General features: G+C 40.1%; 1 protein-coding gene across 2 annotated transcripts in view; it reads left to right on the top strand.

Moving 5' to 3' along the window:
* LOC124711222 (protein transport protein Sec24A) overlaps positions 1-23,190 on the top strand; it is a 144,627-nt gene that overhangs the window by 95,137 nt on the left and 26,300 nt on the right. For both annotated transcript variants that reach the window (XM_047241181.1, XM_047241182.1), the window contains exons 15-17: positions 7,516-7,691; positions 7,822-7,932; positions 22,765-22,943. In XM_047241181.1, coding sequence (XP_047097137.1) covers positions 7,516-7,691; positions 7,822-7,932; positions 22,765-22,943 — 466 coding nt within the window. The remainder of the gene's footprint in view (positions 1-7,515; positions 7,692-7,821; positions 7,933-22,764; positions 22,944-23,190) is intronic.

The raw sequence follows: 23,190 nt of genomic DNA, 5'->3' as shown, positions 1-23,190 counted from the left end.
TTAACCCATAAATATTTAAAAACCAGCATTTTTACGGAGAAAAATATAAGCATTGAAAAAGAAACAAAGTTAAAAATAGAAACTATTTTTTTTAACAATACCTAACAATGTGCTTCAAAATTTTTGTGTATAAGTTAGCAAGGAATGGCGATAAGGTTCTGTAGTGGACAGTCAATTGAAGACAAGACAGATGGAAAAAAGTAAGTAAACTGTTTATTACTTCAGAAGTAATTGCTGTAACTGTTAATACAATTATTCCACAGTGAGACAAGGTGATGAATACCTTCATGGAAAATGTTTGTGGTTGCTTACAGTACCATGATTGTACACAGATGTGCACTTCATTGCTCGCCTACTTGATGCCAAGGTTGTTTAGACTACACTGCAGAAGTTATGTTGGGAAGCCCTTACACATCTTCCACACAGTCCCCATCTCTTCCCAAGCGATGTCCATATTTTTGGTGCCCTGAAGAAAGACGTTCATGGCCCTTAATTTACTTTTGACGCTGAGGCACACACTTTGGTGCAATCATGGTTCCATAGGCAAGTGCAAACATTTGTGCATGGAGTTATTGAACATTTTGCTTGATAGTGGGATGAATGTCTTAACAGCTATTATGTTTACTTCTGAAATAATAAACAGTACACTCACTTTTCCATCTGTCTTGTCTTCATTTGACTGTTGGTTATAAAATCTTATCCATCTGTCTTATTTTAGTTTGACTGCTCCTTGTAGTTTGCTGTTTCTGCTGTAGTTGAACAAACAAAAAGTAGATAGCTGAGAGATTTACAAACTTATGTGAAAGGTGGCAGCATTTCCACACTTTCATTAAAGCTTTTGTAATTGTTGCACTGTTGCTTCATTTAGTGCTGGTAAGGAGATTCATCAGTTAACACATTTTTGTATGCATTTAAAGTTAAATTTTTGGCAGTTCTTGCCCAGATATGTCCTCATAGATGTCTTACACTGGAGCAAACAGAGAGCAGTGCCATTGTGTTTGTTCTCCTGTATTATAATAAGTGGTGTTCACCCACAATCATCTATTAGGTAGCTCTTCAAGGAGTAAGATATACTAAGTGCACCTTCACAGTATCTTTATTCACCAATGAAAATAAACAAACAATGGAAACTCCAGGTAGGAATATCAACAATGTAGGAAAAGACAGGTTGCTACTTACTGTAAAAAAGGCATGTCAAATTGCAGACAGGCACAATTAAGACACTTACGTGAAGCTTTTGGCCACAGCCTTCATTGGTGAAAGAGAGAGAGAGAGAGAGAGAGAGAGAGAGAGAGAGAGAGAGACGAGCAAGCACACCTCATGTACACATGACTGCCAACTCCAGCATCACTCATTCTGGCCTGAGATGCTCTTTTACTTATGAAGGCTATGGCTGAAAGCTTTGTGTAAGTGTCTTTTAATTGTGCCTGCCCGCAACTTGCTGTGTCTTCTTTATGGTAAGTAGCAGTTTGTGTTTTCCTACGTCACTAATGAAATTGGTCGTAAATAATCCATTGCAATTTAAGAACAACAAAATGGTGTTTGCTAACCATCACTAAAGCTGTCAGTGGCTCAGAAGGCATTAAATATGCATCATCAAAAATTTCTGATCATTTTCTCAACAACATAAAATGTCTAACAAGGAGGAGAGCAATATTTAAATCTGACCTAAAATCATTGCTCTTGGACAATTCTTTTATTCCATAGACAAATTTTTGTTTAAATACTGGTAGTGTGTCTTGTTTTTAAAAAATACTGGACAAATATGAGTAGCACTTACAATCCGAGGGTTCTGTGTAAATTTAGTTGTGTGTGTAGATTATGATTATTATTGTTAATCTAAATTTCAGCTTGTATAAAACTAATTACCCGTTCCTAAGAAAACTAGGGAGATCCTGTTTTTACCTATTTAGGCATGGAACCCTTAAAAAAACTAATTTTAAGTGTAGTTTTGTTAGTAGGGCTAAAAGTAATATGTTCAGTAATGTTAAACCTAATGATGTATAAATATCCTGTTAACTAACTCATTCTACATTATTTTGATAATAGAAAATCATTCAGATGATTTATGGAGTGTAAAACTAACTCTTTGTCTACTTAAAGAACTCGGTGGCTTACAGTTCTCCTTTGTACGACATTTTTCCTGCTTGGTGTTTTTCTCATTAAATTACTGAAGAGTTAACATTAGAAGTTTCATATATATTTTCTTTCAGTCTGATATATTCTTTATTACAGACTTTGTAGTTGTTTACTTTCTTTCACTATTAAAGCATCCCTTTTTCTGTGATAGGAATGTGTGCACATGAGAACATGGCTTGTGCCCCTGTGGTGGTATTTGCCTGGTGTTTCCTTTCACTTTTGCTCATAACTGTTATGTTGGTGCATAAGTTTGTAAAATTTTTCCATAAGTTTAATAAACCAGCAGATAGACGTAACAGAGACATTAGTTAACAATAATTGACTATTTACAACATTGTGGCAACATTGGGTTAACTTTTCAATTTCACAACTGTAAAAATTGTGTGGTTTAAATGATTAATAGAAAATCTCTTATAAAGATGTGAAACAAATACTAACAAAGAGATAGAGGGGCTGGCCATTACTTACCTCAGCTCAGTACAGCCGATAGATACACACAACAGGACAGAAAATTTACATCCCGCATACCCATGGTCTCTCTGCCCTTGAACACTACCTCTCCCAACGCCCACCCGAAGATCTTCCAGAAACCTCGTTCCTTATCACACTTACCAACTTCATCCTCACCCATAATTACTTCACTTTTGAATGCCAGACCTACAAACAATTCAGGGGAACGGCTATGGGAACCAGGATGGCTCCGTCCTATGCCAACCTCTCTATGGGCCGCATGGAGGAGGCTTTCCTGAGGACCCAACAGCTGTTTCCCCTGGCGTGGTATAGGTTTATAGATGACATCTTTGTGGTCTGGACTCATGGTGAAGAAACACTCCTTAATTTCCCCTATAACCTCAACTCTTTTTCAAATCTGAATTTCACCTGGTCCTTCTCCAAAATCCAAGCCACCTTCCTGGATGTTGACCTTCATCTTGTTGAAGCTCACATCCACACCTCTGTCCACATCAAACCCACAAACAAACAACAGTACCTCCACTTTGATAGCTGCTATCCATTCCACATAAAACGCTCCCTTCCCTACAGCCTAGGTATTCGTGGCAAACGTATCTGCTCCAGTGACAAATCTCTCAACAATTACACCAATAACCTGACCAGAGCTTTCCTCTCCCGCAACTATCCTGCAAACTTTGTCCACAAACAGATCTCCAGAGCAATACATTCCTCCCCATCCAACAAAAGTGTTCCTACCCCCAGACCACACAGAAGCATCCCCCATGTCACCCAATATTGTCCTGGCCTCGAATACATAAAAAAATTACTCCGCCAGGGATATGACTTTCTCAAGTCAAGCCCTGAAATGATATCATCCCTTGACAATATTCTCCCCATACCATCCAGAGTTGCCTTTCGTCGCCCCCCCCCCTCCCCCCACCTCCGTAACATCCTTGTCAAACCCTACGATATTCCCAGACCACCTTCTCTACCCAGCTGCTCCTACCCCTGTAACCGACCCCGCAGCAAAACCTGCCACATGCATCCCCCCACAACCACCTACTCCAGCTCCGCTACTGGTAAAACATACACAATTCAAGGCAGGGCCATATGTGAAACCACCGTCATTTATCAGCTGACATGCTTGCACTGCACAGCCTTTTACATCAGTATGACGACAACTAAACTGGCTGAGCGCATGAACGGGCACAGACGAACTGTCCACCTAGGAGATGTCCAATACCCAGTAGCAGAGCATGCCCTCCAGCATAATTCTAGGGACCTAGGAACCTGCTACAACATACGTGCCATTTGGCTTCTCCCACCCAACACCAGTCCCTCGGAACTGCGGAGGTGGGAACTTGCACTCCAACACATCCTTTCATCCCGCCATCCCCCTGGACTGAACCTACGTTAACCAACCTCACTCCCATTTACTCTTCAGTCTTCTCCTTTTTCCCTCTCCTCTTTAGCCATTCACGCATCTTTTCATCCTACGTAGTTGTGTTTATCTTTATACTATATACCTCTTTACTTCTGTATGCATCCTCTTAGGTTTGAAGCTTGCACAGTACTTACAGTAGAATATCTTTGGCTTCCCTCTGACAACCATGCCTCCATCCTTGCTACCCTCCCAGTTTACCTTTCCCTGTTGCTTCATAGCCTGGGTTGTGAGTAACTGAATCCCTTTTTTCCCCCTCTCTCCTCCCTGATGAAGGAACAAAGTTCCGAAAGCAGGAATGTAAATTTTCTGTTCTGTTTTGTGTATCTATCGGCTGTACTGAGCTGAGGTAAGAACTGGCCAGCCCCTCTATCTCTTTGTTAGTAAATTGTGTTGTTTTCAGGCGAAGAACTTGTTGAGTCTTGTTCAGAGCATATTTTCATGTGGAAAGGAAGTTCTTTAAAGGTTGTTCAATAGAGAGTGAAAAAATTTGAAATCTGAGGGTGCAAGATTAGGTGAATAAGGTGGGTGCAGAAAGACTTCCCAGCCCAACTCCCCTACAGTGTTTTTTGTCACTCTAGGATAATGTGGGCGAGCATTATCGTGGTATAGCATCACTTCACCCAGTCTTCCTGGTTGTTGTTCTTGGATTGGGCCTGCAAGACGTCTCAGATGTTGAGAGTAAATGTCAGTAGTGATGGTTACACCTTAGGGAAGCAATTCATAGTACACACATTGTCGCTGTTCCACCAGATGCATAACATTACCTTTTTTGGATGTGCACAGATCTTTGTATGGGGAGTTGCTACATTGTTTGGGCTCAACCGTTCCTTTCAGCATAAAGACATGACTGAGCGAGGTGGCACAGTGGTTAGCACACTGGACTCCCATTCGTGAGGACAATGGTTGAAACCCACGTCTGGCCATTCTGATTTATGTTTTCTGTGATTTCCCTTAATCACTTTAGGCAAGTGCTGGAATGGTTCCCTAAATTCAATGGGACCAATGACCTCGTTGTTTAGTCTCCTGCCCCAAATTGACCAACCAACCATAAAGACACCATTTCTTGTCACTGGTAACGATACAGGGTAAGATTGGTCAGTGTTGTTCACCAGCCAACTGATCATGAGCAAGCACTGATTGTGTGACCACCCATTGAGTTTTGTGATTTTTGCTTAGAGAATGCTGTACCCGTGCACCAGATTTTTGAACCTTCCCTGTTGCATGCAGATATCGCACATGGTGGAATGACCATAGTTCATTGCATTTGCCAATTCTCGAGTACACTGATTTGATTATTGTGGATTAATGCATTTAAATGATCTTCATCAAACTCCGAAAGTCTTCCTGAATACAGAGAGCCACTAATGTCAAAACGATCTTCCTTAAAATGAGAAAACCATTCCCCCCCCTTGCTTTATCCAATGGCATTATCCCTATGTGGGGAAAAAATTATTGGCTGCTTCCGTTGCTGTCACCTTTTTATTAAACTCAATTAGAAGAATATGTTGGAAATGTTCCAATTTCCTCACTTGGCACTTGATTTTCTGTCATCCCCAGCTTCACTCACTATCTCCCTATGACAAAATAATAATACATAAACTCAGATTGCAACAGTGAATTGCAAATGAAAAATGAGTCTATAAATGAAGCCATAGCAACCAGCATTCAGACATTCAAAACAAAAATGCTACTAACTTCGACACCAACCTGATATAGTTTCATGCATTGTATTGTTTTACTTTACTCATTGTTGTGGGTTGTTTCATTGCAATATCTTCTTTACATGTTGCATTTTATTATTCTCTCCTACAATTTATTCCTCTTTTTCTTCATTTAACTCATCCTTCCTTTCTTCCTTCTTTCTCTTGCTATTTTGAACATTCATTTTATCTTAACATTTTCAATTTAATTTTTTTTTCCATAAATACTGTATGTGTAATTTGTTCTCCCTGTACTCTTGATTCCTTGTCCCCAATGCAATTCAGTAAGTTCCTATTCTGAAGTGCTTCAATAGAAGTTGAACTGTCAGTAAGCAAATTATAGCTTACCACAAGAAGTATTTTTAAACTCTGGTTTTGTGTTAGGGCAAGGTGGGATTTCTAAAAGTGGCACAGTACGAGGACGAGTCAAAAAGTAAGTTACACTTCCAAGTTGTGGCCGTTTATTAAACCATATGCACATAGGCAACACGGCTACGACAATGTAGCCCCCAAGAAACCGTAAACATTTCTCGGAATGGGTAACAAAGTTTTCAGTTCCGGATCCGTAGAAGTCACCTCCAGAGCTATGTAACCACCTGAATATAGCTTCTTTCACCTTCTCATCATTTTGGAATCGTCATCCACAAAGCTCCTCATTTGTTTTGCCAGACACACAATTAACACGTGGCGCTAGGTCCGGACTGTATGGAGGATGTTGCCATATGTCTTAGTTGAATAGCTCCATATCCGCATCCAGTGACACCTGTGGGCTGACACGGCGGCCGGTCGGTACCGTTGGGCCTTTATGGCCTGTTCGGGAGGAGTTTCGTTTTTCAGTTGAATAGCTGTAGCAGTTGGTGGGTCAAGTGCAGTGTTACATTATCGTACAGCAAAATCACGCTGCTGCTGAATTTTTCGCCGCTGTTCTCTCTCTCTCTCTCTCTCTCTCTCTCTCTCTCTCTCTCTCTCTCTCCTTTTTTCTTTGGGGGGGGGGGGGGGGGAGGTGAAGTCGTGGATCCCTGTTTCAACCTCTGTGATGGTTCACTGCAGAAACCCTTTACCCTCCACAGTCTACTGTTCCAGAAATGCCAGTGACAATTGCAAATGTTGTCCCTTCTGAACGTCAGTGAACAACTGTGAGATCCATCTGGCACACAGTTCACAATATCCTAGGTGCTAGCAATGGAAGACACATTGCCATACAAAATGTTCAACATGCTGACAGTTTCGTGCTGCATTATGTGCATATCCTCTCTAATGATCACATCCAGACTGTGAACATTTGCAATGGTTCTGGATGTTGCAGACCTACTTTGGCGATATTTGTTAGTGAGATCAGAGTGTCCAGTGTCAAATTACTTACACCACTTTACAATACCTTGGTGAGAGATCGCATGCTCGCATTACACAGCAGTGATTTCACTATGAATGTCAGTGCAGTTGAGTCATTTAGGCCATAGAAATATGATTATTGCATGAAGGTCTGTAGGATGTTAACTCCAATTTGGAGTGAACATCCAATTGACATGCCATTGAGCCTAGCCTGCTCTGCACACAGAACAGGATACCACACTGCCCATCCTATCAGATGTGTCGGCAATTACTGTCTCGTGCTATACATTGTCTACAGTCACAATACTCGGTGTGCTCTCACGTTGAGCTAGTGTAACTTATTTTATGATTTACCCTCATATGTTCAGATATGTATGGTTGTGCCAATGTTAAGATATTTTTGTGAAGTAAAAGATAAACAGAAAATGTGAATGTCACTTTTCCTTACAGAGGACTGGCAATACACACATTCCACGGCAACTTTTTTGTACGATCAACTGATCTGTTGTCACTGCCAAATGTGAACCCAGATGCAGGCTTTGGGATGCAAATTTCTATTGAGGAGAGCCTTACAGACCTTCAGAATGTATGTTTTCAGGCAGCTTTGCTTTACACATCAAGTAAAGGTATTTATTTACAGTGATGGTAATGTAGTTTGTAATGTTGATATTTGTGCAGGTTTAGTAATTGTAATTTGGTAAAAGGCTTACAATTATTTGTACTACATCTAACTTTCATACTGTTTAATTTTTACAGGAGAACGTCGAATTAGAGTACATACACTTTGTTTACCAGTTGCGACTGGCCTGGCGGACATCCTTCATTCTGCAGATCAACAGTGTATTGTGGGATTGCTTGCAAAGATGGGTATGTGATTTTATATGATGTGTTAGGTTTGTAAAGTTCTTGACACATTTGTGGGTGATATTTTGGATCTAAGTATTCTAGTGAGCACATTCAAAAAATTATGGTTAATTACAACCCTAAAATGTGATATTGGTATGTCATTTTGTGGTTAAAAGTATTGATTTTTTTACTTACATTAGGAACTGAAAACCCATGAAGTCAAGATGGCACATGAAACCATTCTTATTTGTACTGATTACTAGTTTTGGCTAACAATCTAGTCCTCTTCAGATGTAAGAAATAAAATAGATGTTTTCGTGTTAGCAACATAAAACAGCTTACAGAACTACACGTAATACTGTAGCAGAGATCAAGAATATATACACAAGTTAATTACAGAATACATACATTAAAACAGTCTTGATTAGTGTTGGTGCCATATGGCCTCACTCATCATTAAAACCTTTCTTATAATGACAACATCTATACATGACTTAATTAAAAAAAGCTTTTCATCATTCATGGGCAGTGTAATTGAACAGTGGTCATAAAACTAAAAACATACATTAATGTCGAAGAGGCAATGAAAATAGAACAATATTTACATAAGGAACTATCCGTTAAAATGACTGAATATAAAATATGTTTCCTTACCAAAGGCATTATGCTGTTGAGCTGAATGTGACACAGTCAATACTGGCATCATTTCATAACACAGATCATCATGTCTATGTTGCTGTGACGTGTTACATGTGAATAGTTTGACTGTTGATGCTCATTACAGTGTTCGTGAACTGCTTCATTCGGCTTATTCATAGTATACACATGTGTGACCAGTACTGTGGTGAAATAGGGACTGACAGCCACAAGCATTTGACACATTTCTTGATGCGAAGACCGCTAGTTGGCATTATCAGCTAACTATATAACTTACATAAAATCTTCATATTCTGACAACAATTTAAGGAAAAATATGTAAATGTGATAAAATTTAAATATCAGTCGAACATCAGTATAGCTCATGTTATAATTAAACCGACAGGACTTTAATGATAATAACTAACTTGATAGAAATCTGTTGACATTATATAAACCAAGCCACTTAGCCATTGTGTTAAAATGTTTTTAACACATGTCTAGACAATGAATGAAAGTATAATGAATATTGCCATCAAGAACACCGTGGGCCACAATTAAGGTGGAACTAATGACAGACAATTTTTCTATTATTGAGAGGATAACACTAATAACAATAGATTATACAATTATTAAACTGAGAAGGATGTAAAATTTGTGACAAAGCACATGTCAGTTCAAAAAATTCCAGAGTATTCATAATTTTGTGCCAATGGTGTGTTGGAGTGAAATGCAGTTGGCATCCCTGCATGTCTGCGTTTAATGTGTAGCTGCTGGAAGTTTCATACTTATATGTCTGTTAATTATTGTTTAGTGCTATATTGAGTAGAACGTTGTGTTGCACAGTTTGTGAATTTCAAGATGGCAGAGATAGAGTAGCAACACATCTGCATGAAATTTTGCGTGAAACTCAGGAAAACCTTAACAGAAATACACCAAATGATGCAGAAAGCCTGCGGCGATGAGTGCTGAAACCGTACTCAGTATTACGAATGGTTCACATGTTTTAAAAATGATAGGACAGAAGTTAAAGATGACCCTCGTTCAGGATGCCCTTTGACGTCTACCAACGACGCTCATGTCAGGAATGTCAACGAAATTGTGCATGCCAGTCAAAGACTGACTCTGTGAGTATTTACGGAAGAATGTAACATTTCAGGTACAGAATCTTGGTATGCATCATGTTTGCATCGTGTTGCCGCCAAGTTCATTCCACAGCTCATCAGTCAAGACAACAAAGACCTTCGCCTCGCAATCTGTGGAGAGCTTCCAGATGGTGCAAATGAGAATGAGATGTTTCTTAAGAGAATCATAACCGGCGATGAGACATGGGTCTACATTTATGATGTTGAGGCCAGTGTTAATCTTCACACGGGTTGGGAAAGGTTCTCACAGACCAAAAAAGCTTGTCAGCTCAGGTCGGGTCAAATGTCAAAACTATGCTGGTAGTTGTCTTTGACTTTGAAGGATTAGTTCACTATGAATTCGTGCCACAGGGACAAACTTAATCGATGGGACTATTGGGATGCGTTGAGACACCTGCGAGAAAATGTGAGAAGGAAACATCCTGAAATGTGACAAGTTAGTTTGTGGTTCTTGGATGACATAACGCACCCACACATTCATCTTCGTTGGTGCATGACTATTGCACAAAAAAAGCAATGACTGTGCTGCCTCATCATCAGTACACTCTGGGCCTGGCCGCTGCAAATTATTTTTATTTCCAAAGTTGAGAACCATGTTGAAAGGATGAAGATTTGCAATGATAGATGAGATAAAAGAAAATTCACAGATGGCGCCTTGTGCGATCCAGCAAGAGGCGTACAGGTACTGCTTCCGGAAGTAGAAAGGGCATTGGGAGCAGTGTATTGTGGAGGAGAGTATTTTGAAGGAGACTATGCACAATAAATAAAAGGTAAGCGTAGAAAAATTTTGTAGACTATAAAGTTCAGGAATTTTTGAACAGACCTCATATGCTACATGTCTTAATGATGAACCATGGTTTAAGGAGCTTCACTCGTATGCAACATTATGAATTACACTTCTTATATTCGTGTCAGAGGTTCACTAAAATGAACACGCATACAATACATACAAGTTAACTATACAGTATTCACCCAGAATTGGGCAACTTTGAAAGCATTGGGTGCTGCAGATTTTAAGTCCTTCATGCTACAGCTGGTTGGGCATGAGTTATATTTGAAGAGATGCCAGATTGTCTGCAATTCACTGCATTTGCACAGTGTTGTGTTGGCAGTTGGAAGTTCCATTTAAGGAGATTGTCCCTCAGTCTTGCAACTTTGGCCCGTAGTCTGTTCAAGGACTTCCAGATGACCCACTTCTCCACGTGTCCAGGCAGCAGTGATTCTTGTGGTGTCATCCAGTTTGACAGGTGTTGGCATCTTTCTTTCCACTTGGTGAGTCAGGTAGCCACAGCTGATCCTTCTAAGGGCTGTGAAGTTGTTAGGAAACTCTTTCTGGACTTCAGTCTTGGCTTGGCGGGTTGATGTCCAAAGAGTGGATGTGAGGTCAATGTATTTGATTTATGCCTCTTGATGTTAGCAGCGACTTCTCTTCTGATGTCACATGGAGCAATCCCAGCGAGACATTGAACTTCGTCCATGCGGGTTGATCATAGGCAGCCTGTAGCAATCCTACAGGTGTCATTTAAGGCTACATCAGCCTGCTTTGCATGTACTGAATTGTACCACACTGGGCTAGCATACTCTCCTGCAGAATAGCATAAGGCAAGAGCTGTTGTTCTCAATGTATGTGGCTGTGTGCCCCAGTTTGATCCCACCAGTTTCTGAAGAAGGTATTTTCTGGATGATACTTTCTGCTTCAGCTTCAGAAAGTGTTCCTTGTAGGTCAGTGTGTGGTCGAGAGTGGCACCAAATACCTGGCTTGGGAACAATACTCTAGTGCAACTCTATTCCAGAACATTTCAAGTTTCCTGTCAGATTGTTTATGTTTCAGATGGAATGAACACACTTGTGTTTTCTTAAGATTGGGTGTGAGTTGATTCTTTTTCATAGTAAGTACCAAGCTGTTGTAGACCGTGTGTAAGCATTCTCTCTACATCTTCAAACCAATTGCCCTGGGCAGCAAGAGCAAGGTCATCAGCTTATATGAAACTTTTGCATCCTTGAGGATGTGGTTGATTATTAGTGTACACATTAGATAAAATAGGTGACAGTACGCTTCCCTGTGGGAGACGTTCTTATGAGTTCTCCGTCGGAAGTCCATGATTGTAGATTTTGTGCAGTAACATTCTGTGGTTTACGGTGTCAAAGGCTGCCGAAAGGTCAACAAAAGCTGCACCTGTTATCTTTCTCTGCTCAAAGCCATCTTCTATGAACTGAGAAAGATAAAGGCTCTGTGATGTGCAATTCTTGCCTGGTCTAAAGCCAGCTTGCTGCGAGATAAGAAGTGGATCAACTACCGCAGTTAAGTGGTGAAGAATCATTCTCTCTAGGATCTTACAGAGATGGCAAAGGAGAGATATTGGCCTGAAGTTCTTTGGATCTGTTGGTGACTTTGTAGATTTTAGTATCGCAATCGCGTGTGCCTTGTGCCATAATTTCGAAGCCAGACAGTGGTTATACAGGTTTCAGAGCCAGTCTTTGGTTGCGGTGCCAAAATGTTTAATTTGCTCTAAACAAATGTCGTCTAATACTGCTGCTTTGCCATTTTTGCATTTGTGAATGGCTTTTAATTCACTTAGGTTGAATGGTCTAGTCAGGTTATTATTCTGAGATTGTTCCTTAAACTCTAATTTGGAGTCCAATTCTTTGATAGGAGATCTTGGTTTAGCATTCTCAAGAATTTTTGTAGCAATTTCATTTGGAGTGATGTTAGCCTGATTGGCATGTTTGGTTGAATTGTATTTTTAGTTTTCTCGGCAGTTTCCAGACCTTCTGGCTACTAATTGAAAGATCTGTTTCCTCCATAAGTTTAATCCATCTTTCTCTTTTGTTTTCTGTTTTGGAAGTCATTACTTCTTGACCAACAAAGATGGTTTGCTTATTGAATGGATCTTGTTCAAACAGCGACAGGTATTTATTCGTTATTGCTGTCGACTGGGTTGTTAATCTGTAGAGGTGTTGTGTTCTGCAGCCCCGTGGCATAGATGACCGTGATACCTTCTTCACTACATCCACAAATTTATCGTAGTTTTCTGGTGTTGCCTGGAGATCTGTTACAACTTTATCCAGGTTGGAACTAAGAAGTTCCCAGTTAGCCTTAGGGAAGTTGTATCTTCTGGGAAATGGAATGGTTCTCGGTTGGGATACTGCAGTGACTTGGCACATCACAGGGCAGTGTTGAGACTTGGGTACAGGGTGGCAAACTGACTTAACACTCTGTTGGCCTATGTGCTCACTTCTGAAGATTAGGTCTGGGTTAGATCCACAATTCCACCGTCCACTGTTGAAAGATGCGAGGAGTTTACTATTGTGGATGAAAGTTAGTTGGAAGGTACCAGACCATTTCAGCACTTCTTCCCTGTTGTCATCATCTTGTGAGTAGCCCCAAACTGTACTGTGGCTGTTGATTACAAAAGAGAACTTCGCATTAGGTAGTTTGTAGATGCAATTATTAAGTTCTACTGTGAGTATTTCAGCATCATTGTGTTTAGAGACGGATGTAGACATAATGTGGAGGTTGGGTCATACAAATAAGGCACTTCCATATAGTTTCTGAGGTCTTTCAGCAACAAGTCTCATTCCAGGTGTTTTGGGGCAACACATTTGATCATCTCTGTGGGTTTCTTGTAGTCACAGAACAATACAGCGGCTAGTTTGGTAGAGTTACACTAAAGAGCCAAATGAACTGATACACCTGCCTAATATCATGTAGGGCTCCTGGGAGCAGACAAATGCCGCAACATGACATGGTGTGGACTTGGCTAATGTCAGAAGTAGTGCTGGAGGGAATTGACACCATGAATCCTGCAGGGCTATCCATAAATCCAGATGAGTATGAGGGGATGGAGATCTCTTCTGATCAGCATGTTGCAAGGCATCCCAGATATGCTCAATAATGTTCATGTCTGGGAAGTTTGGTGGCCAGCGGATGTGTTTAAATTCTGAAGAGTGTTCCTGGAGCCACTCTGTAGCAATTCTGGACCACTGGAGTGTCACAATGTTGTGCTGAAATTGTCAAAGTTCATCAAAATGCACAATGGACAGGAGTGGATGCAGGTGATCAGACAGGATGCTTACGTACATGTCACCTGTCAAAGTCATATCTAGACGTGTCGGGGATCCCATATCACTCCAACTGCACACGTACCACACTGTTACAGAGCCTCCACCAGCTTGAACAGTCCCCTTCTGACATGCATGGTCCATGAAGTCATGAAGTTGTCTCCATACCCGTACACATCCATCTGCTCGATACAATTTGAAATAAGACTCTTCTGACCAGGGAACGTGTTTCCCGTCAACAACAGTCCAATGTCGATGTTGACAGGCCCAGGCGAGGCGTAAAGCTTTGTATTGTGCAGTCATCAAGGGTACACGAGTGGGCCTTTGGCTCCAAAAGCCCATATTGGTGATGTTTTTTAATGGTTCACACGTTGACACGTGTTGATGGCCCAGCATTAAAACTTGGACAATTGGCGGAAGGGTTGCACTTCTGTCATGTTGAACGATTCTCTTCAGTTGTTGTTTGTCCTTTTCTTGTGGGATCTTTGTCCGGCTGCAGTGATGTCAGAGATTTGATGTTTTACCAGATTCCTGATATTCATGGTACATTCTTGAAATGGTCATATGGGAAAATTCCCACTTCATCTCTGCCTCAGAGATGCTGTGTCCTGAGTATAGCACTACATTCAAACACACTTAAATCTTGACAGCCTGCCATTGTAGCAGCAGTAACAGACCTAACAACTGTGCCAGACACTTGTTGTTGTATACAAGTATTGCTGACTACAGTGCCATATTCTGCCTGTTTACATATCTTTGTATTTGAAGACATATGCCTATATGAGTTTCTTTGGCACTTCAGTGTACAACAGAGGTCAAAACAATGTCAGGTAATTTTTATGGTGTAACAGCAGTACTAGGTAACAAGGGATTCATTTTATTAAAATGAAATGTACAACATGCGTGACAACATGATTAACATAAAGAGATATTATAAAAGAAAAAATAATAATTGCATTTAGCTCTGTAGCCAGATGCTAACCAACTGCACACATAAAAGTGCAATACATAAGTTTTCGGCATTTATCATAATCTTATACATTCAGTGTACCATTGCTTGACATCCACTTACAGAAGTGTATGTATTTTAACTAACTTTGTATCATACTCTATCAACGGTTGGTGCTCCCACTCTTAGTAGAAAAACTTTACATAATCTGGTTTTACGCAATTTCTTGAACGCGTTGGTGAAATTTAGTCATAGTAGTCATCCACATGCTGGTGGTAGCATTGCATGAAGTCTTAAGTTCATATCGGTAGAAGGAAGCCATTGCAACTTGACTGTCTTCATAAGGCAAGGCATACTAATAATATTTATATATCTCTGTATTGTACATGCAGTACATATAGTGGATTGAATCCTTTTAATATTCAAAGGCTATTGGTAATTAGTAAACTGTAATTAAACTGTAATTCATTCAATAATTACATTGCTAGTGCACTTGCTTACATCTCTGGACTTCCGTATCATGTGAAGCTTACAACTCACCATATAGTGGAGATGTTGAGTCGCAGATAGGAACAACAAAAAGGTTGTGCATATTTGCGACTCAACATATCTGCTATATGGTGAGTAGGAGTCTATCTTTTTCATGATATTGTCATTATTTCATCCTGGATTTTGTTTGATTTTAAACACAGCAACATCTTGGTCTCAAAGCATAATGTAAAAGTTTATATTTCAATAATTACTCTCTTACCTTACTACAGATTTCCATCATTATACATCATCCAGGGGAATTGTTCAGTCATATTGTTTCTCCTGTTACACCCTGTTTTTTGAGGCCTCATACACCTTTCTACTTTGGCCCTGAATGATGATTTCATGGTTTTCGAGCACTAGTTGGTGGTAGTATATATTACATGTTATATTTTGTTCTGGAGAATAGTTCAGTCATATTGTTTTTCCTATTGCGTCCTGTTACAACCTATATCTCAAGCAATCAGTGTTTTCTGTGTTATGTCCTGTTCCCCACAGTCGTTTAATGAACAAAGTAAGAGCATATGGACTATCAGACCAATTGTGTGATTGGATTGAAGAGTTCCTAGTTGGCAGAACGCAGCATGTCATTCTCAATGGAGAGAAGTCTTTTGAAGTAAGAGTGATTTCAGATCTGCCGAAGGGGTGTGTCGTAGGATCATTGCTATTCACAATATACATAAATGACCTTGTGGATAACATTGGAAGTTCACTGAGGCTTTTTGGGGATGATACTGTGGTATATCGAGAGGTAGTAACAATGGAAAATTGTACTGAAATGCAGGAGGATCTGCAACGAATTGATGCATGGTGCAGGGAATGGCAGTTGAATCTCAATGTAGACAAGTGTAATGTGCTGCGAATACATAGAAAGAAAGATCCTTTATCATTTAGCTACAATATAGCAGGTCAGCAACTGGAAGCAGTTAGTTCCATAAATTATCTGGGAGTGGTCATTAGGAGTGATTTAAAATCGAATGAGCATAGGAAGTTGATCGTCAGTAAAGTAGATGCCAGACTGAGATTTATTGGAAGAATTCTAAGGAAATGCAATCCGAAAACAAAGGAAGTAGGTTACATTACACTTGTTCACCCACTGCTTGAATATTGCTCACCAGTGTGGGATCCGTACCAGATAGGGTTGATAGAAGAGATACAGAAGATCCAACGGAGAGCAGTGCGCGTTGTTACAGGATCATTTAGCAATTGCGAAAGTGTTACGGAGATGATAGATAAACTCCAGTGGAAGACTTTGCAGGAGAGATGCTCAGGAGTAGCTCACTACAGGCTTTTGTTGAAGTTTCGAGAACATACATTCACCGAGGAGTCAAGCAGTATATTGCTCCCTCCTACGTATATCTCACGAAGAGACCATGAGGAAAAATCAGAGAGATTAGAGCCCACACAGAGGCGTACCGACAATCTTTCTTTCCACAAACAATACGAGACTGGAATAGAAGGGAGAACCGATAGAGGTACTCAAGGTACCCTCCGCCACACACTGTCAGGTGGCTTGCAGAGTACGGATGTAGATGTAGATGTATAACGTAACTGCGGGTGACTTTATTACTTTTGCCTTGGATGATAAAATGATCTTTATGAGAGCTGGTTGCTGGTAATATATATCACTTATTGATAAGGTGTATATACCTGTGGAAGTTCAGAGTACATCCTGGAACGGCGCAGACCTGGGGCAACTTTCTACTGTGACCATAAATAATTGATTTGATTTTTAAAAGTGCTAGTTGCTAGTAGTATTGATGTCAATTATTTAAATTTTAATTACATTTATGTCTTGTTTCTTAAATTGTTATTACAACATGTAGATTTTACATAAGTTGTATAGCTAGCTGCTAATGGCACCTAGAAGTCTTCACCTCAAGAAACGTGGTGGTGGTTTAGAATCATAACAATGTATCTACAAAATGTGTGTTAGGGATAAAGAAAAAGAAGTTTTGCAACAATATAAATACTCTCACTGTTACCAGCTAAGTTCTCATCGCTGAGAATCAAGGTGCCTCATGGTAGTTAATGTGTTTACATTCATTTAACATTGTCCCAGATTTACATTAAGACAGTGATGAAGCAGATATGTCAAAATGGCAGATTTTGTTTATACATTGTTATGGTCCTAAACCCCCGGTATCAAAACCTAGTGACCATTGTCCCTATTTCACTACAGTACTGGCCACGTTTTTATACTATTTATTTGCCAAATATTGTGTTTCTTGGATGTTGTAATCTGCATAAACTGCCATACTATTCACAGCAACATATATATGATCTGTGTTACTAAAAAATGTAAATACTGATTGTGTCAGATATTAAGCTGTAACAGCATAACACCTTCGGTAAGATTTAATCATTTTAGTGGAAGTTCCATATCCAAAAATTGTTTTATTTTCACCGCCTCTTTTCAACATTAAGGTATATTTCAGTTTTATGACAATCATTCAATTACACTGCCTACAAACAATGAAAGGCTGTTTTTGATTATGCCATGTATGGATGCTGTCATTTTAAGAAAGATTTTACTGATTTGTGAAGCCAAATGGCACCAACACTAATCACGAATGTTTTATCATATGTACTCTGTAATTAATTCATATATATACTCTTGCTCCCTGCTACAGTATAATGTGCAGTTTTGTAAGCTGATGTATCCTGAATGAGATTTTCACTCTGCAGCAGTGTGTGCGCTGATATGAAACTTCCTGGCAGATTAAAACTGTGTGCCGGACCGAGACTCGAACTCGGGACCTTTACCTTTCGTGGAGAAGTGCTCTACCAGCTGAGCTACCCAAGCACGACTCACACCCCATCCTCACAGCTTTACTTCTGCCAGGGTCGTCTCCTACCTTCCAAACTTTACAGAAGCTCTCCTGTGAACCTTGCAGAACTAGCACTCCTGAAAGAAAGGATATTGCGGAGACATGGCTTAGCCACAGCCTGGGGGATGTTTCCAAAATGAGAATTTCATTCTGCAACAGTGTGTGCGCTGATATGAAACTGTGTGCAGATTAAAACTACGTGCCAGACCGAGACTTGAACTCGGGACCTTTGCCTTCCGCAGGCAAATGCTGTATGTTGCTAACATGAAAACATCTGTTTTATGTCTTAGATCTGAAGATGACTAGATTGTTAGCCAAAACTAGTAATCAATCCCAATAAGGATGATTTCATGTGCCCGTCTTGACTTCATAGGTTTTCAATACGTAACAAAAAAAAGTTTACAACAGATCATGTATCTTCTGCTTGAAAATGTCAACAAACTTGATAAAAGTATTGAAACTAGGTTCTTCCACGGAAGTGAAAAGTTTTTCTCCTGAGAGATTGAATTTGTAACAGGGGTCTTAACCCTTTCACTGGTACAGATGTGCTCTTTGCATTCCTTGCTGAGGGTGATTTTTGTTACGATAGTACTGATCACCAAATACTGGTGCCTTCACTCAATAAAGAATTGAATTTTTTTTTATCCATTGTACTTTCTGTGCTGCACCAAATTAAACAGAACTTAGCACAAAATTTTAATAGAGTTTGCAGAGGTAAAAACGCATTGCATAAACTTTGCTTGTGGTTGATTTTAGCTCATACATTGCAGTGAATTAAATGTAGATAAGACACCAAAATTTTATTTAAAATTCAGAGTAGAACACTATATCACTTCATTCTTTACTTACTGGGTTTTATATCAAACTGGTGGTCCTGAACGAAGTTCCCGTTCACGCCCTCGCAAATCGTGTACTCATAATAATCGTCATATCACGTAAATGATTAAAGTTACTGAAATGAAGTTTTTCCCAGATGATAGCATGCAATGAGATAAGTATGTTGTGTGATAAATACTCAAAACTTTCTTATACACCAAAAAATGGAAATAACTCGTCCGCAATAGTGAGAGGTCTGCAGCTCAGGATGCTTGCAGATATCCCTAGCACTGTAGGAAAACCCAGGTGGCATACACGTTCACAGCATCTGGGGAATGGCACAGCAGGATGTGTGTACATGCCCACAACAGCGAAAGGTTCAGCCAGTGGGAGTTGCAATGAGTGCACTCATTATCGCATCTTCTTACACTGAGGTCTGTTGTAAAACTACATCAGATAATACTTTGCAACTTAGGGAACACCGAGAAGAATTACACCCATACCAAGAATGGAAATTCCTGGATGGAATAATACATAAAATATAGGAAACTCCACCATTCACCTGTAGCTGACTGATGTATGTGCCACACAGATATTTGGTCGTCACCGTACATACTCATCTGGCTCTGTCACTGTGCCATCTATACCAGTATTACTGTAGTTTCTGTATTGCCTTCCAGTAACATTTGTAAGTAACCTCTAGACACCTGGACTGCCATTGGCTACTGTGTGTCCAACGGGCTAGCTACGTAATTGCTTTGCAACATTTTTATATTTTCTTTCTGTTGCTGCTGTAGCTCTTGGGTTTGATTGACACAAGACTTTTTAGGATTCCTTTGAATGTGAAATTTCCTCTAACTTGCATTTTCTATAATTTTGAGCATATTTAAGGGATGTATCGGGTGACATCTTTCATTATTTTGTTATTTTCAGTTTAATACCAAGTTTCACATGCATTTCAATGAATATTTTTATTGTCGCACTTAATGTCCCAGTAGTGCTCGAAAGTTGCTCTCAGTGACACCCAAATCGATATCCTAGCTAAATCCTTTTCTGTGCCACACCAATTTGTAAATTTACACAAAAATAATTCATAAAAACTGTGTGCGTACGCACCTACACTGGTATGATTACATCACTGGTGAAACAAGTACTGCATGACAACATGTGCGGACTTGATCTGTCCGTTGTGTGTTCATCCATTGCTTCCACATTATTAGTCTCATAGTTATTACCAATTCAGATATGATGTTATTGTTAGTATTGCACAATAAAATTTGAATGATAACCACTGTAATAACAAGTGTGTACATGTTTTCACATAAAGTCATTGACCTGAAGGTTGATTTGAATACCACAGTGGTTTACTAGACTTGGGTCTTATTAGAGGTGGTATGCTGTTACCTTCCTCTGACCTTTGGACTGTCTTACCCAGCCAATTACTAAGTGACCCTCAGTTTAATGTGGATTGTGAACCATGAAGTGATCATTCTTTTAAAAAAGATTGGCTTGCTTTCAGTGCCATGATCCTCTTTGCTGTAGGCCCTAAACATATAATAGCCACAACTTCAGATTAATATACACTGATCAACCAGAACATTATGGCCACTGACCTACTATCAATATAAATCTGTCCAAGTGATATCATTGGCACCTGGCAAGGAATGACTGCTAGTCAGACGCTTGTGCGGTGCACGTAGTATCCGTGAGCATGCTTTCCTTGTGTGGAATGAGGCAGGCATGTGATCTATCTGAATTTGACCAAGGGCAGATTGTGATGACCCAGAGGCTTAGCACAAGCAGTTTAGGAAACTGCACAACTTGTCGTGTGTTTGATGAGTGCTGTGGAGAGAGTCTTCAATGTATGGCGAAACCGAGGTGTAACTACGTCCAGACATCATTACAGATGTAGGCTGGACAGACTGTTAAAGAGGACATGCGGTGTACTATGGTGGAACTAACATCAGACTTTAATGCCGGGTGGTTTACAAGTGTGTGTGAACACACAGTGCACTGAACACTCCTAACGATGGGCCATTGCAGCCAACGGCTGATGCATTTGCCAATCTTAATGCCGTGATATCGGCATCTAAAACTGAAAATGGCATGTGATCATCAGCACTGGGCATTAGTGCTGTGGCAGAGCATTGCAAGGTCTGATGAATCCCAATACCTTCATTGTCGTGCCGATGGGAGGGCACATGTCAGTCATCTCCCAGGGGAACAGTTCCTTGCCACCTGTACTGCAGGATGGAGACAAGTTGACGACAGCTCCATTACGCTCCAGTGAAGATTCACTTGGGCATTGATGGGTACAGTGGAGCTCGTGCAAGGCACCATGGTGGCCAAGGAGTATCATGCACCGGTTGCAGATCACGTACACCCCTTCATGGCAATCACGTTTCTCGATGGCAGTGGCATTTTTGAACAAAATAATGGGCCGTGTCACAAGGCCAGGAGTACGATGGATTGGTTCGAGGAACAAAGTGGCGAGTTCCAATTGATGTGCTGGTCTCCCATCTCACAGGATCTGAACCGATCGAACACATCTGGGCTGTGATTGAGCAGCTCATCACCACCCTCCACAGAATCTACAGGAATTAGGTGACTATTGTGTGCTCATGTGGTTTCATCTCTCTCCAGTGACCTATCAAGGCCTCATTGTTTCCTTGCCACTATGCATCACCACTGTTATCCGTCCCAAAGGTGGACATACCGGCTATTAGGTAGACGGTTGTAATGTTTTGGCTTGATCAGTGTACATGGTGAAATGTGAGTGCAGTACACCATAGTTTCATGTATTTGGCATAGAATTTTCTGCAGTTTGACTCTCAGTAACACACGAGAAATGACACAAAAGAATGTCTGAAAGTTATATCTAATTAAAATAATGAGAAAGATACATACACTTTTAGAACCTGTTGGCATCGATCAGAATTACTTAGGCATAAAACATCACACTAAAACGAAAATTACATCAGTGAATAGAAAGTTATATGGCTGAGTCCCTTGAAAGAATCCAGTGATGCCTGTGGGGTGAGGATGACACGGTGGCAGGTTGGTATTGTTGGGCTTGCATGGCCTGTTCGGGAGGAGTTTAGTTTTTGATTCATATTGGCACATACATATGTAGGGATATTACAATGTAACACAATATTAAACCTAGGAAGAAAGGCACGTAGCTAGACACTAAAAGCCCACAGGAAAGATTTGTCTTTCTACATACTTTGAACGAAAAGGAAAGTTGCCACTCATCATATAGCGGAGATGCCGAGTTGCATATAGCCACAACAAAGAGAGTGTCACAAATAGCTTTTGGCCCATAAGGCCTTTGTCAAAAGTAGATTCCCCCCCCCCCCCCTCCCCACCCCCAATCGCCCCATACACACACATATAACTGCAGTCTCAGAGAGTGTATGTGTTTGTTTTTGTCCATTTTTGACAAAGGCCTTATGGGCCAGAAGCTTTATTTGTGACAGGCTTTTTCTTGCATCTTTCTGTGACTCAGCATCTCCGCCATATGGTGAGTGGCAACTTTCCTTTTCATAATATAGTTACATTCCAGATGCTATCTGGTGTTGGCTACTAAATAACATGTATACCGAATGCTGTTCAACTATGCAGTTTACTTGCACATAAGGAATGTAATGTTTACTGATTATGAACGTTACATAATTTATGGTCGTGCTAGAGTAAATTTTCAACATGTGTGTGACATTTCTGCTTGTATTGAGCTTACATAGACTTTTTGCGAGATTTAAATTTGTTGTTGTTGTTATGTTAACTAAAGTGTACACTGCAGTGTGTGTTAAAATATTTATTTTTAATGTACAGATGTGAGGAAGGAGTGTACTTTATTTAAACCTCATCTGTGGTTTCACAGCTGTGGACCGTTCCCATGAATCGTCACTTTCTGATGCTCGTGATGCCTTCATCAATGTTGCTATTGATGTGCTGTCTGCGTACAGATTGGCACAGGGTTCCGCAGCAGCTAGTGGAGGACTTGTTGCACCATTCAGCTTAAGATTGTTACCTCTCTACATTCTTGCACTTCTAAAATATGTGAGTAGAAAATTCTTTGTTGACTAATAAGTGGTTTATGACCTGCGTGTTTTGTAGTAATTCCAACCAAAAATTGCACAGAGTTCAGTGCAGTGACGCATAATGTAGATTTTATGTTTGTTAACACTACAAAAATAAACAAAATCTGTCCAAAAAGTTGCATGCAATGGCAACGCAAAAAAAAATGTGTAAGATCGTATGCTTTCAGAATTAGATGTCTCCTCCTGGCAGGGTAAGAGAGAGAGAG

Source organism: Schistocerca piceifrons, chromosome 8 (assembly GCF_021461385.2).
Source record: "Schistocerca piceifrons isolate TAMUIC-IGC-003096 chromosome 8, iqSchPice1.1, whole genome shotgun sequence".
Lineage (NCBI taxonomy): Eukaryota > Metazoa > Arthropoda > Insecta > Orthoptera > Acrididae > Schistocerca > Schistocerca piceifrons.
This window is presented reverse-complemented; position numbering and strand designations above follow the sequence as displayed.